Source organism: Salmo salar, chromosome ssa10, assembly GCF_905237065.1.
Source record: "Salmo salar chromosome ssa10, Ssal_v3.1, whole genome shotgun sequence".
In the NCBI taxonomy this organism is placed as follows: Eukaryota; Metazoa; Chordata; class Actinopteri; order Salmoniformes; family Salmonidae; genus Salmo; species Salmo salar.
This window is the reverse complement of record NC_059451.1, coordinates 111,461,458-111,474,194: the sequence shown is the minus strand read 5'-3', so window position 1 is coordinate 111,474,194 and position 12,737 is coordinate 111,461,458. Positions and strand designations below refer to the sequence as shown.

General features: G+C 44.3%; 1 protein-coding gene across 1 annotated transcript in view; it reads left to right on the top strand.

Moving 5' to 3' along the window:
* Window positions 1–12,718, top strand: part of LOC106561543 (leucine-rich repeat-containing G-protein coupled receptor 5) — a 35,600-nt gene extending 22,882 nt beyond the window's left edge. The window contains exons 7-16 of the mRNA XM_014125616.1: window positions 1,295–1,363; window positions 1,453–1,524; window positions 1,661–1,732; window positions 1,859–1,927; window positions 2,951–3,022; window positions 3,173–3,238; window positions 9,860–9,985; window positions 10,129–10,268; window positions 10,361–10,447; window positions 11,067–12,718. Coding sequence (XP_013981091.1) covers window positions 1,295–1,363; window positions 1,453–1,524; window positions 1,661–1,732; window positions 1,859–1,927; window positions 2,951–3,022; window positions 3,173–3,238; window positions 9,860–9,985; window positions 10,129–10,268; window positions 10,361–10,447; window positions 11,067–12,088 — 1,795 coding nt within the window. The 3' untranslated portion in view covers window positions 12,089–12,718. The remainder of the gene's footprint in view (window positions 1–1,294; window positions 1,364–1,452; window positions 1,525–1,660; window positions 1,733–1,858; window positions 1,928–2,950; window positions 3,023–3,172; window positions 3,239–9,859; window positions 9,986–10,128; window positions 10,269–10,360; window positions 10,448–11,066) is intronic.
* Window positions 12,719–12,737: the final 19 nt, after the last annotated feature.

Sequence of the window (12,737 nt, the reverse complement as noted above, 5' to 3'; positions counted from 1 at the left end):
ACTTTGATGTGGCCGGGGTCGGGGACGCTGTAGGCATAGTGATTTGAGCTATCCAATTGGCCAGTGCAGTAGGCGTACTCGATTTAGCCACAGACTTCCCGGTCCGCCGGGTAGGCGTATTTGTCTTTTCAGACAAATAAAATGGTTCAAAATGGGAACACTGTTCGCAACCGATGCACCGGGCTTCTGAATCAAGTGCACATACCGTCAACAGCGCAACACACACACACACAAAAGGAGCGCAAGCCTTTATGCCTTTATTGTTGGCTTTTCGAAATATTTGGTGATCGACTAGGAATGCCCTGTGGTCGACTGGTTGGTGACCATTGTCTTAGAGAAAAACTTGCTTCAGTCTGCTTTCCACCAGACACTGGGAGATAAATTCACCTTTCAACAGGACAATAACCTAAAACACAATGCCAAATCTACACTGGAGTTGCTTACCAAGAAGACAGTGAATGTTCCTGAGTGGCAGAGTTAGTTTTGATTTAAATCTACTTGAAAATCTATGACAAGACCTGAAAATGGTTGTCTAGCAATGATCAACAACCAATTTGACAGAGTTTGTAGAATTTCTAAAAGAATAATGGGAAAATGTTGCACAATCCAGTTGTTGAAAGCTCTTAGAGACTTACCCAGAAAGAGTCACAGCTGTAATCGCTGCCAAAGTTGCTTCTACAAAGTATTGACTCAGGTCTGTGAATACTTATGTAAATGAGATATTTCTGTATTTCATTTTCAATACATTTGCAAAAATATCAAAAAAATATGTTTTCCCTTTGTCATTATGGGGTATTAAAAAAGATAAAAAATCTATTTAATTCATTTTTAATTCAGGCTGTAAGACGACAAAATGTGGAATAAGTCAAGAGGTATGAGTACTTTCTGAGGGCACTTCATGTCTTCACATGGTTCCAGGAAACCCCCCCTGTACTTGATGTGTGTAAATCATGTTTAGCAGTACAATAGTCCCCTGCCCACGAAGGAGCAGGCAGGTTGTGAACTACTGTAAATCCTCCTCACGCTCGGCCTGGGAGGCAATCCAGACCTGACAGTTCTTAGCATAGACCTATAGGTTCCTAGGCATCTAGTTTGGACAAACAGGAAGCAGCCTCGTGAGAAAGAGGCTCTAATATAAATGGTGTAAACTCTGGACAGAGACAGAGGGTCTGAAACCTTTCTGTACCTCACTGCAGCCATGAATTCTTGACAGGAAAGTAGAGTAAGGGAAGTTACTGTATCAATGCAGACAACTGTAATAATTAATGTGTTCATTTTTTCCCCCGACCCTCAGAGATTTGAACTACAACGACCTTGCCATGTTTCCCACGGCCATCAGAGCCCTCCCTAACCTCAAAGAGCTGTGAGTGAAACTCATTACACTCCAGTGCTGCCACTTATAGAACAAATCACATTTTCAGTTATCTTAAATCTTAAATATTTGCCCCCAAGGAGTTTCCATAGCAACAACATCAGATCTGTCCCAGAGCAAGCCTTCGTGGGAAACCCGTCCCTCGTCACAATGTAGGTGCTTTTGCGTCAATGTCCTGATGTGAAGTTGATCTTGAATAAGTAATCAATCATGATCGATTCACAATGATTCGATGAGTGAGGTAATTTTGATCCCGCGGACAATCGTGCTCTATTTCCTCTCTAACAGATACTTCTACAATAATCCCATCCAGTTTGTAGGCAAATCAGCTTTCCAGCATTTGCCAGCGCTACGGATGCTGTAAGTCTCCATTATCCCTCTTCATTCTGTCCTACCTCATTTGAGAAGAAGTAGATGAAAATTGAAGAAGAAAGCTAAGCAGGTGTGATTTTCAATTTTTTGTCCGTCTTTTTTGTTATTGTATAGATCACTCAACGGAGCCACAGATATCACAGAGTTTCCAGACCTCACTGGCACAAACAGTTTGGAAACCCTGTAAGTCTCAGTCCTCAAAAGTTCCTAAATACACTGAATACACCCCAGCTCTCATGAATCAGATTCAGCACATTAGCTAGGTTTCCATCCAATTGCAGACAGATTTTCATGCGAATATTCCAGAATCCACATTAAAAAAAAGTGCAGTTTCCACCAAATGGACTTGTTGCGGATAAAAACGTCCATGAATTGTGCTAATGCTAGTTAGCATTGGCTTACAAAACTACCTCTAACTTCTTTCATACTGGACGCAGGGACATAAAAATGGTATCCATGAGTTCATCTGACTCTTGGGAAGCAGACAAAGGGCCTCCTTGCCAAAATCCCAAAGTATCCCTTTTAGTTTTAATGTACCAAATAAAAATTAAAAAGTTCAATGTATATCCATTTCTCACAAAAACTGTTGCGTTAAATAGCAAATGTGCCAACTCTGGTCTTGGCACGTGTGCTAACAGCTCGCAGATACAGTGCGGGTTGGCTAGTCTACATGAAGACATTTTTATGGATAAATGGCAGTCAAGCTTCGATCATCATGTCACCAGAATAAGACCCCCGAAAACCAGAACAGAAAATAGTAAAACAATAAATAAAAATACAAAAATGATAAGACCATCAATATTTATTGTAAAGGAGCGTCAAGCTCATCACTGTGCAAGTTCATCCTAACTTATTTAATCTTTAGCCTAATAAACTGCATGATTTCCCGAGTTGTAGTGGGAGGACCACACACCATATTATCGCGTGACTCCAAATTTACTTTGATGTGATGGCTATTATAGAAAAATGTGCGCATAAAGTCATGTCCACCGCCATTTCCCGCATAATTCATTTTACAGACATAAAAAATCTCACCATGTCGAATGAACAAATGATCTGTAGACATTTATAAAATTACACCGAAATGTCCTGTTCACATCACAGCTGTTTTTTTTAAATTCAATATGACTTTACTCGCATAAAAACTGTGGATGTAAACGTGGTTTGAGTCTGTCCTTTCTATGACCAAATTCTCTGTCTATTCAGAGCTGTCACAGGTACACACATCTCATCACTGCCAGGTACCCTCTGTGACCAGTTACCCAACCTGATACAGCTGTAAGTCCCTATACTGATTGACCAAATATCTCTTGATACTATAATATCTCTTGGTACTCTAATATCTCTTGGTTCAGTATCTTAGAAATGAGATGTTGTGTTATCCTAAACATCCTTTTAAATAAACAATAATGAACACTGTACCTGCAGGGATCTCTCCCATAACCTGATCCAGCATCTTCCCAGCTTCAGTGGCTGCAGAAAGATCCAGAAAATGTGAGTGGTTTCGTTACCATTATTGTTAGTCCTCAACCCAGCCATAAATACAATCCAGGGGACAGTTGTGATGTGTGTTGTTGTATTTAGTCACCTCCATCAAAACCATGTCCACAAGGTTCCAGCAGACACTTTCCTAGAGCTGACTGAACTCAGAACCCTGTGAGTAACCTTCATGAGGTTGCAATGCATTTCAATTAACAGGTGTGCCTTGTTAAAAGTTAATGTGGAATTTCTTTCCTTAATGCGTTTGAGCCAGTCAGTTGTGTTGTGACAAGGTAGGGGTGGTATACAGAAGATAGCCCTATATGGTAAAATACCAAGTCCATATTATGTCAAGAACAGCTCAAATAAGCAAAGAGAAACAACCGTCCATCATTACTTTAAGACATGAAGGTCAGTCAATCCGGAAAATTTCAAGAAATGTTTAAGTTTCTTCAAGTGCAGTCGCAAACACCATCAAGCGCTATGATGAAACTGTCTCTCATGAGGAACGCCACAGGAAAGGAAGATCCAGAGTTACCTCTGCTGCAGAGGATAAGTTCAATAGAGTTAACTGCACCTCAGATTGCAGACCAAATAAATGCTTCAGAGTTCAAGTAACAGACACATCTCAACATCAACTGTTCAGAGGAGACTGCGTGAATCAGGCCTTTGTGGTCGAATTGTTGTAAATAAACCAATACTAATGGACACCAATAAGAAGAAGAGACTTGCTTGGGCCAAGAAACACCAGCAATGGACATTAGACCGGTGGAAATCTGTCCTTTGGTCAGATGAGCCCAAATTTGCCGCCATGTCTTTGTGAGATGCAGAGTAGGTGAATGGAGGATCTCCGCATGTGTGGTTCCCACTGTGAAGCATGGAGGTGGTGGTGTGATGGTGCTTTGCTGGTGACACAGTCTGTGATTTATTTAGAATTCAAGGCACACTTAACCAGCATGGCTACCATAGCATTCGGCAACAATACGCCATCCCTGCTGGTTTGCATTTAGTGGCACTATCATTTGTTTTTCAACAGGACAATGACCCAAAACCCACCTCCAGGGTATCTAAGGGCAATTTGACCAAGAAGGAGAGTGATGCATCAATCAATCACATTTATTTATAAAGCCCTTTTTACATCAGCCGATGTCACAAAGTACTGTACAGAAACCCAGCGTAAAACCCCAAACAGCAAGCAATGCAGATGTAGAAGCATGGATGACCTGGCCTCCACAATCACCCGACCTCAACCCAAATGAGATGGTTTGGGATAAGTTGGACCGCAGAGTGAAGGAAAAGTAGCCAACAAGTGCTCAGCATATGTGGGAACTCCTTCAAGACTGTTGGAAAAGCATTCCAGGTGAAGCTGGTTGAGAGAATGCCAAGAGTGTGCAAGGCTGTCATCAAAGCAAAGGGTGGCTACTTTGAAGAATCTAAAATAGAAAATCTATTTTGTTTTGTTATTGTGAAGTGGAAACGTCTAGGAGCAACAACGGCTCAGCCGAAGGGGTAGGCCACACAAGCTCAAAGAACGGGACTGCCGAGTGCTGAAGCACATAAAAATCCTCTGTCCTCAGTTGCAATACTCACTACGAGTTCCAAACTGCATCTGGAAGCAGTGTCAGTGAAATAACTGCTCGTCAGGAGTTTCATGAAATGGGTTTCCATGGCCGAGCAGTCGCACACAAGCCTAAGATTACCATGCGTAATGCCAAGCGTCAGCTGGAGTGGTGTTAAGCTTGCCGCCATTGGACTCTGGAGCAGTGTAAATGCGTTCTCTGGAGTGATGAATTACACTTCACCATCTGGCAGTCTGACGGATTAATCTGGGTTTGGCGGATGCCAAAACGCAACAGCATACAATGACATTCTAGACAACTCTGTGCTTCCAACTTTGTGGCAACAGTTTGGGGAAGGCCCTTTCCTGTTTCAGCATGACAATGTCCCTGTGCACAAAGCAAGGTCCATACAGAAATGATTTGTCGAGATCGGTGTGAAAGAACTTGACTGGCCTGCACAGAGCTCGGACCTCAACCCCATTGAACACCTTTGTGATGAATTGGAACGCCGATTCCGAGTCAAGTCTAATTGCCCTACATCAGTGCCCAAACTCACTAATGCTCGTGGCTGAATGGAAGAAAATCCCCGCAGCAATGTTCCAACATCTAGTGGAAAGCCTTCACAGAAGAGTGGAGGCAGTAGAGTGCAGCAAAGGGGACCCCAGCTCCATATTAATGTCCATGATTTTTGAATGAGATGCTCGACGAGCAGATGTCCACATCATTTTGGTCATGTTTGATTGATCAAGATGGCACCGACAGAGATGGTCTCCTCGCTTTGAGTCCTAAGGAAACTACGCAGTTTTTTTTATTTTTATGTATTATTTCTTACATTGTAACCCCAGGATCAGCTGACGCTGATCTTAAGTCTTATTACATACAGCCGGGAAGAACTATTGGCTATAAGTGCGACGTCAATTTACCAACATTATGACCAGCAATACGACTTTCCCGAAACAGATCCTCTGTTTGGACAATGGATCTAATCCCAGAAGCCAACCCAAAACGATGACGCCGCAGAAGGGGGAGATGGAGCGGCCTCCTGGTCAGGCTCCATAGATGTGCACATCGCCCACCACTTCCAAGTATAGTACTCACCAATGTACAGTCTCTTGACAACAAGGTAGATGAAATTTGAGCAAGGGTAGCCTTCCAGAGACACATCAGAGATTATAACATCCTCTGTGTCACAGAAACATGGCTGTCTCTGGATATGTTGTCAGGAATCGGTTCAGCCACCGGGCTTCTCCATGCATCGCGCCGACAGAGATAAACACCTCTCTGGGAAGGGTGGTGGTGTACTCTTCAGGATTAATGACTCATGATGTATCATAACAACATACAGGAACTCAAGTCCTTCTGCTCATCCAACCTAGAATTACTCGCAATCAAATGCCGTCCATATTACCTCCCAAGAGAATAATCATCAGTTATCGTCACAACCGTGTAAATTCCCCCTCAAGCAGACACCACGATGACCCTCAAGGAACTTCACTGGACTCTATGTAAACTGGAAACCATGTATCCTGAGGCTGCATTTATTGTAGCTGGGGATTTTAACAAAGCAAATTAGAGGCTACCTAAATTCTATCAGCAGATTGATTGTAGTACTCACGGGGGTAATACACTCGATCACTACTACTCTGACTTCCGAGATGCATACAAAGACCTCCCCCGCCCTCCCTTTGGCAAATCCGACCACGATGTAATCTTGCTCCTACCGTCTTGTAGGCAGAAACTCAAACAGGATGTACCAGTGACTAGACCCATTCATTGCTAGTCTGACCAATCGGAATCTACGCTTCAAGATTGTTTTGATCACGTGGACTGGGATATGTTCCGGTCAGCCCCAGAGAACAACATCGATCTATACGCTGACTCGGTGAGGGAGTTTATAAGGAAGTGCATTGGAGATATTGTACCCACTGTGACTATTAAAACCTACCCTAACCAGAAACCGTGGATGGATGGCGGCATTCGTGCAAAACTGAAAGCGCGAACCACCGCATTTAACCATGGAAAGAAGTCTGGGTATACAGCTGAATATAAACAGTGTAGTTATTCCCTCTGCAAGGCAATCAAACAAGCAAAATGCCGGTTCAGGGACAAAGTGGAGTCGCAATTCAACGGCTCAAACATGAGACAAATGTGGCAGGGTCTACAGGAAATCACGGACTACAAAAAGAAAACCAGCCACGTCACGCTTCCAGACAAACTAAACTTTTTGCCCGCTTTGAGGATAATACAGTGCCACTGTCACACCCCGCTAACAAGGACTGCGCCCCCTCTCCCCGTGGCTGATGTGAGTAAAACATTTAAACGTGTTAATGCTTGCAAGGCTGCTGGCCCAGACGGCATCCCTTGCCGCGTCCTCAGAGCATGCGCAGACCAGCTGGCTGGTGTATTTACAGACAAGTTTAATAGCTCCCTATCCCAGTCTGATGTCCCCACATTCTTCAAGATGGCCACCATTGTTCCTGTCCCCTAGAAGGCCTTGATAACTGAACTAAATGACTACCGCCCCGTAGCAATCACTTCTGTCATCATGAAGTGCTTCGAGAGACTAGTCAAGGATCATATCACCTCCACCTTACCGGCCACCCTAGACCCACTTCAGTTTGCATACCGCCCCAACAGGTCCATAGACGATGCAATCACCATCACACTGCCCTAGCCCATCTGGACAAGAGGAATACTTATGTAAGAATGCTGTTAATTGACTACAGCTCAGCATTCAACACCGTAGTACCCTCCAAGCTCATCATCAAGCTGGAAGCCCTGGGTCTCAACCCCACCCTGTGTAATTGGGTCCTGGACTTTGACGGGCCACCCCCAGGTGGTGAAGGTAGGAAACAACATCTCCACTTCGCTGACCCTCACACCCCCAACTCAATCATCAAGTTTGCAGATGACACAACAGTAGTGGGATTGATTAACAACAATGACGAGACAGCCTACAGGGAGGAGGTGAGAGCACTCGGAGTGGGGTGCCAGGAAAACAACCTCTCACTTAACTTCAACAAAACAAAGGAGCTGATCGTGGACTTCAGGAAACAGCAGAGGGAGCACCCCCCTATCCACATCGAAGGGACAGCAGTGGAGAAGGTGGAAAGTTTTAAGTCCTCGGCGTACACATCACAGAAATGGTTCACCCACAAAGACAGTGTGGTGAAGAAGGCACAACAGCTTCAACCTCAAGAGGCTGAAGAAATTTGGCTTGTCACCCAAAACCCTGACAAACTTTTACTGATGCACAATCGAGAGCATCCTGTCAGGCTGTATCACAGCCTGGTACGGCAACTGCACCGCCCTCAACCGCAAAGCTCTCCAGAGGGTGGTGCGGTCTGCACAACGCATCACCGGGGGCAAACTACCTGCCCTCCATGACACCTACAGCATCCGATGTCACAGAAAGGCCAAAAAGATCATCAAGGACAACAACCACCCGAGCCACTGCGGGTGCACACCACTACCATACAGAAGGCGAGGTCAGTACAGGTGCATCAAAGCTGGGACCGAGAGAATGAAAAACAGCTTCTATCTTAAGGCCATCAGACTGCCTAACAGCAATCACTAACTCAGAGAGGCTGCTGCCTACATTGAGACTCTACATTGCTGGCCACTTTAATAAATAGATCACTAGTCACTTTAAGCAATACCACTTTAAATGTTTACATATCTTACATTACTCATCTCATATGTATATACTGTATTTTATACCATCTATTGCACCTTACCTGTGCTGCTCGGCTATTGCTCATCCATATATTTATATGTGCATATTCTCATTCACCCCTTTAGATTTGTGTGTATTAGGTAGTTGTTGGGGAATTGTTAAATTACTTGTTAGATATTACTGCACTGTCGGAACTAGAAGCACAAGCATTTCGCTACACTCGCATTGACATCTGCTAACCATGTGTATGTGACCAATAAAATTAGATTTGATATAGTGTATGTTCACCTGCCCAGGGACTGCAGATGTAAATGAACTGTCAGCTAAATCTGATGCAACACATCACTTATTCTGAGATTTGTTTTGTTGTACATTGTCCCTGACAAATAAACGTAATAGAATAAATACTACATTTTGCCTATTCAGCTCAAGCGAAACAATCCTGAACCACAGATTTCATATGCAGTGCAAGTTATGATAGATTGACTCTCAAATCCAAATACAAAATTGACTCTCAAATTAGCCTGGTTTGATGGTTTTCCATGTGAACAGCATCAACACTTATGATGTAGGACCATAATGAAAGACAGAATGAAATTATGTGGCCATTTTAATGTGAGATATTCCTCTCACAATGTACAGGCCAAACAGAATGGAATTTGGTGTATACATGAGGAGGTATTGGAGGGGTGTCATGATGTTATGTCAGTGTTATCATCATGACTAAACCAGTTGGACATTACATGCATCTATGCCTAATCTGAATCCAAAAGAAACCCACCCTTCTTAGCAGACCTCTTTTTCTACACTTGACATTTCTGACAAATTCTAGCTTGGCATGGCAACAGGACAATAATGAAAGCCAGAAAGAAATAATTAATGAGGCCTCTTTACTGTGTGATATTTCTTGCATTTCCATGACTGATCAAAACTTGTTTTATCATGGCTCTCTCTTGTCCCTCTGCAGCAGACATATAGTGAGCAAAATGTTTGTAACACCGAATCACAGTATCGAATTCGCAATACGTATAGTATCAACACCTAAGTATCGTGATATGGTATTGTGAGGTCCCTGGCAATTCCCCGAAGAATGTCATAACTTTTTCCCTATTACACATTTTTTGCAAGAACTGCTGTAAAAGATGGGCGTTGTTGTGTGTCTGTGTGTATTCCCATGTAAATGATATTAAAGAACAAAAGAACAGTCTTTAAAACAGCCAGAACACTACACAGCTGATGCGAACAATCTTTGATTATTTGAATCAGCTGTGTAATGCTAGGGCAAAAACCAAAATGTGCACCCATTGGGGTCCCCAGGACAGAGTTTGAGAAACTCTGACATAGACATGCAGACATACAATTGAAATAAAGTAATCTGTGTTTCTTAATCCATTCCCTCAGTGACCTCAGCTCTAACCTGCTGACCTCCGTCCCTATGGAAGGCTTTCAGGACCTCACACACCTCAGACTCGCTGGCAACACTGCCCTGAGACACGCACTACCTGTCCAGAGACTACCTAAACTCAGGTAGGAGACAGAGTTAACAATTAAACTGGGCCCCTTTAAAACTATTTCAACTCAAGGTGAGACAGCGTGTGAGTGAATGTAGTGCAGTAAGGGTTATGGGGTTGTGTGCAGCTGTCTTACCATAAGCTATGCATTGTTCTCAGGGTAGTGGAGATGCCCTACGCCTTCCAGTGCTGTGCCTTTGTACCTGGAGAAAACTCAAAGTCCCCCTACGTCTGGAAAACGGAGAACATCAGTAAAGATCTCGTCACTGGAAAGGAAATACACATCATAGCCAACCAAGGAACGTACCTTCAAAAACTATCCTTGAAATATGTTTTGTGTTTTGGTTGATGTATTAAGTGAAAGTAATGATTACTTACCATTTGCTTATAGAGGATGCTAGAGACCAGAATAACTTCCTGGTGGAGAGTGAGGTAGATGCCAGACCCCAGCACTCTGTCCACTGTTCCCCAGCCCAAGGTAGGTCTGTGATTGGTTCAATCAGGTGTGTTAATGTTAAGCTGGAACAAAAGCCTGCACACTCTGTACCTCTATAGGACCGTAGTGGATTCCATGTCCATACACACTCTGTACCTCTATAGGACCGTAGTGGATTCCATGTCCATACACACTCTGTACCTCTATAGGACCGTAGTGGATTCCATGTCCATACACACTCTGTACCTCTATAGGACCGTAGTGGATTCCATGTCCGTACACACTCTGTACCTCTATAGGACCGTAGTGGATTCCATGTCCGTACACACTCTGTACCTCTATAGGACCGTAGTGGATTCCATGTCCGTACACACTCTGTACCTCTATAGGACCGTAGTGGATTCCATGTCCGTACACACTCTGTACCTCTATAGGACCGTAGTGGATTCCATGTCCATACACACTCTGTACCTCTATAGGACCGTAGTGGATTCCATGTCCGTACACACTCTGTACCTCTATAGGACCGTAGTGGATTCCATGTCCGTACACACTCTGTACCTCTATAGGACCGTAGTGGATTCCATGTCCGTACATACTTCATTTAACACTGTCACAAATCTAATACTTGGGTAGTTGATTGACAACAGTTTGTCCCCAGGTCCGTTCCAGTCATGTCAGAGTTTATTTGGGAGCTGGCTGGTGCGAGTCGCTGTTTGGATTATTGTCATCCTTTCCTTGGTGTCCAACTCCCTGGTCCTGCTATCCATCGCCCTCTCCTCGAAGTCCCCGACCTCTCCTACCCAGCATCTACTGGGAGTCCTGGCCTGGGTCCACCTCCTCAATGGCGTCTCTAGCGCCGCCCTGGCTGTACTAGATGGCATTTCATTTGACCACTATACTGATTATGGTGCATGGTGGGAGGGTGGGCCAGGTTGCTGGATCTTTGACTTTTTGTCGGTCTTCTCCTCAGAGGCCAGTGTCTTCCTGTTGACGGCAGTTGTCTTAGATCGTGGATGTACTGTCCGTGACTCACAGTGGTCTGAAACTGAGGCCAGGAGGATTCCATTGGGGTGGGGGTGTGCTCAAGGTATCTCAGCTCTGTGTTGCTTCCTGGCTGGAGCCATTGCCGCCTTACCTCCCCTCACTATGGGTGAGTATGGGGTCTCCTCTCTCTGCGTGGCCTCTCCCTACGGACACTCTTCCCGTTTTGGCTTCAGCTACGCCACGGCCCTGGTGCTGCTCAACTCCCTGTGTTACCTCCTGATGACAGCCATCTATACCAGACACTACTGCCACATGGACAGAGACACAGCAGACAAAGAGGGAGTCACTGTCCAGGACTACTCTGTGACCAAACTTATGGCCTGCCTCCTCTTCACCAACTGCCTCCTCTCTTTCCCTGTGACACTTCCCTCCTTCTCCTCCCTCCTCCAGCTCTCCAGCCCTAAGGTGGCTAAGGCCATCCTGCTGTTCGTGGGGCCCCTGCCCTCCTGTCTGGACCCCTTGCTCTACATGCTCCTCAGCCCTCATTTCAGGGAGGATCTCAGCAGGCTTCTCTATTGGACAACACACAGGCTAAAGAAAGGGCAGCGCCGCACCAGTTTGTTCTCAGTGAACTCCGAAGACATGGAGAAAAAGTCATGTGACTCCATGCAAGCCCTCGTCTCTCTCACACTGTAAGTGGAAGAGGACGCCTAACTCCTTGCTGGTGCTAGTCCCCCTGCCCACTCCCATGTGTAGTACACCTCTCTCCAGACTAACCCAGGTGGCAAGCAGTGTCACATCAGCACCAGCCTCAGGGGGACCCACAGTGAAACAGTGATGGTGGTTATAGTGACACTGTTGACAGGTTGGGGGATGGATAAGTCATGAGGTATAGATAACATTGAGGTGACCCTCAGAAACATACACATGGAAGTGGTCTGTAACAGTGTTATTTTTAAGCAACTCAAGTACTTGAAATATCAGTACACGCACAGTAACCATCACCGTACTTCAACAATTATATGAACTATGTGGAATAGTTTGTAATGAATTATATTTTTGTTGCATCCCTTTGTAGGTGAAAATATAAGTATTTAGAAAGATGGGACCGACTAGTTGATCTATGGTTTGTGAATCATCAGTTGGCCTATGTAGGAAATGTAATATTGTCAAGTCATTTACCCAAAATAATATAAAGCAAACACTAACGTAAGAACGTTTGTTTATTGCTACAAGTTGAATGTTATGATCTTACTGTGACATTTGGTCATAAGTTTTAAATGTTGAGTGTTTGAAATGTGGAACGTATAAAGCTAATTATTTGGATCATGTTTGTTATTTATGG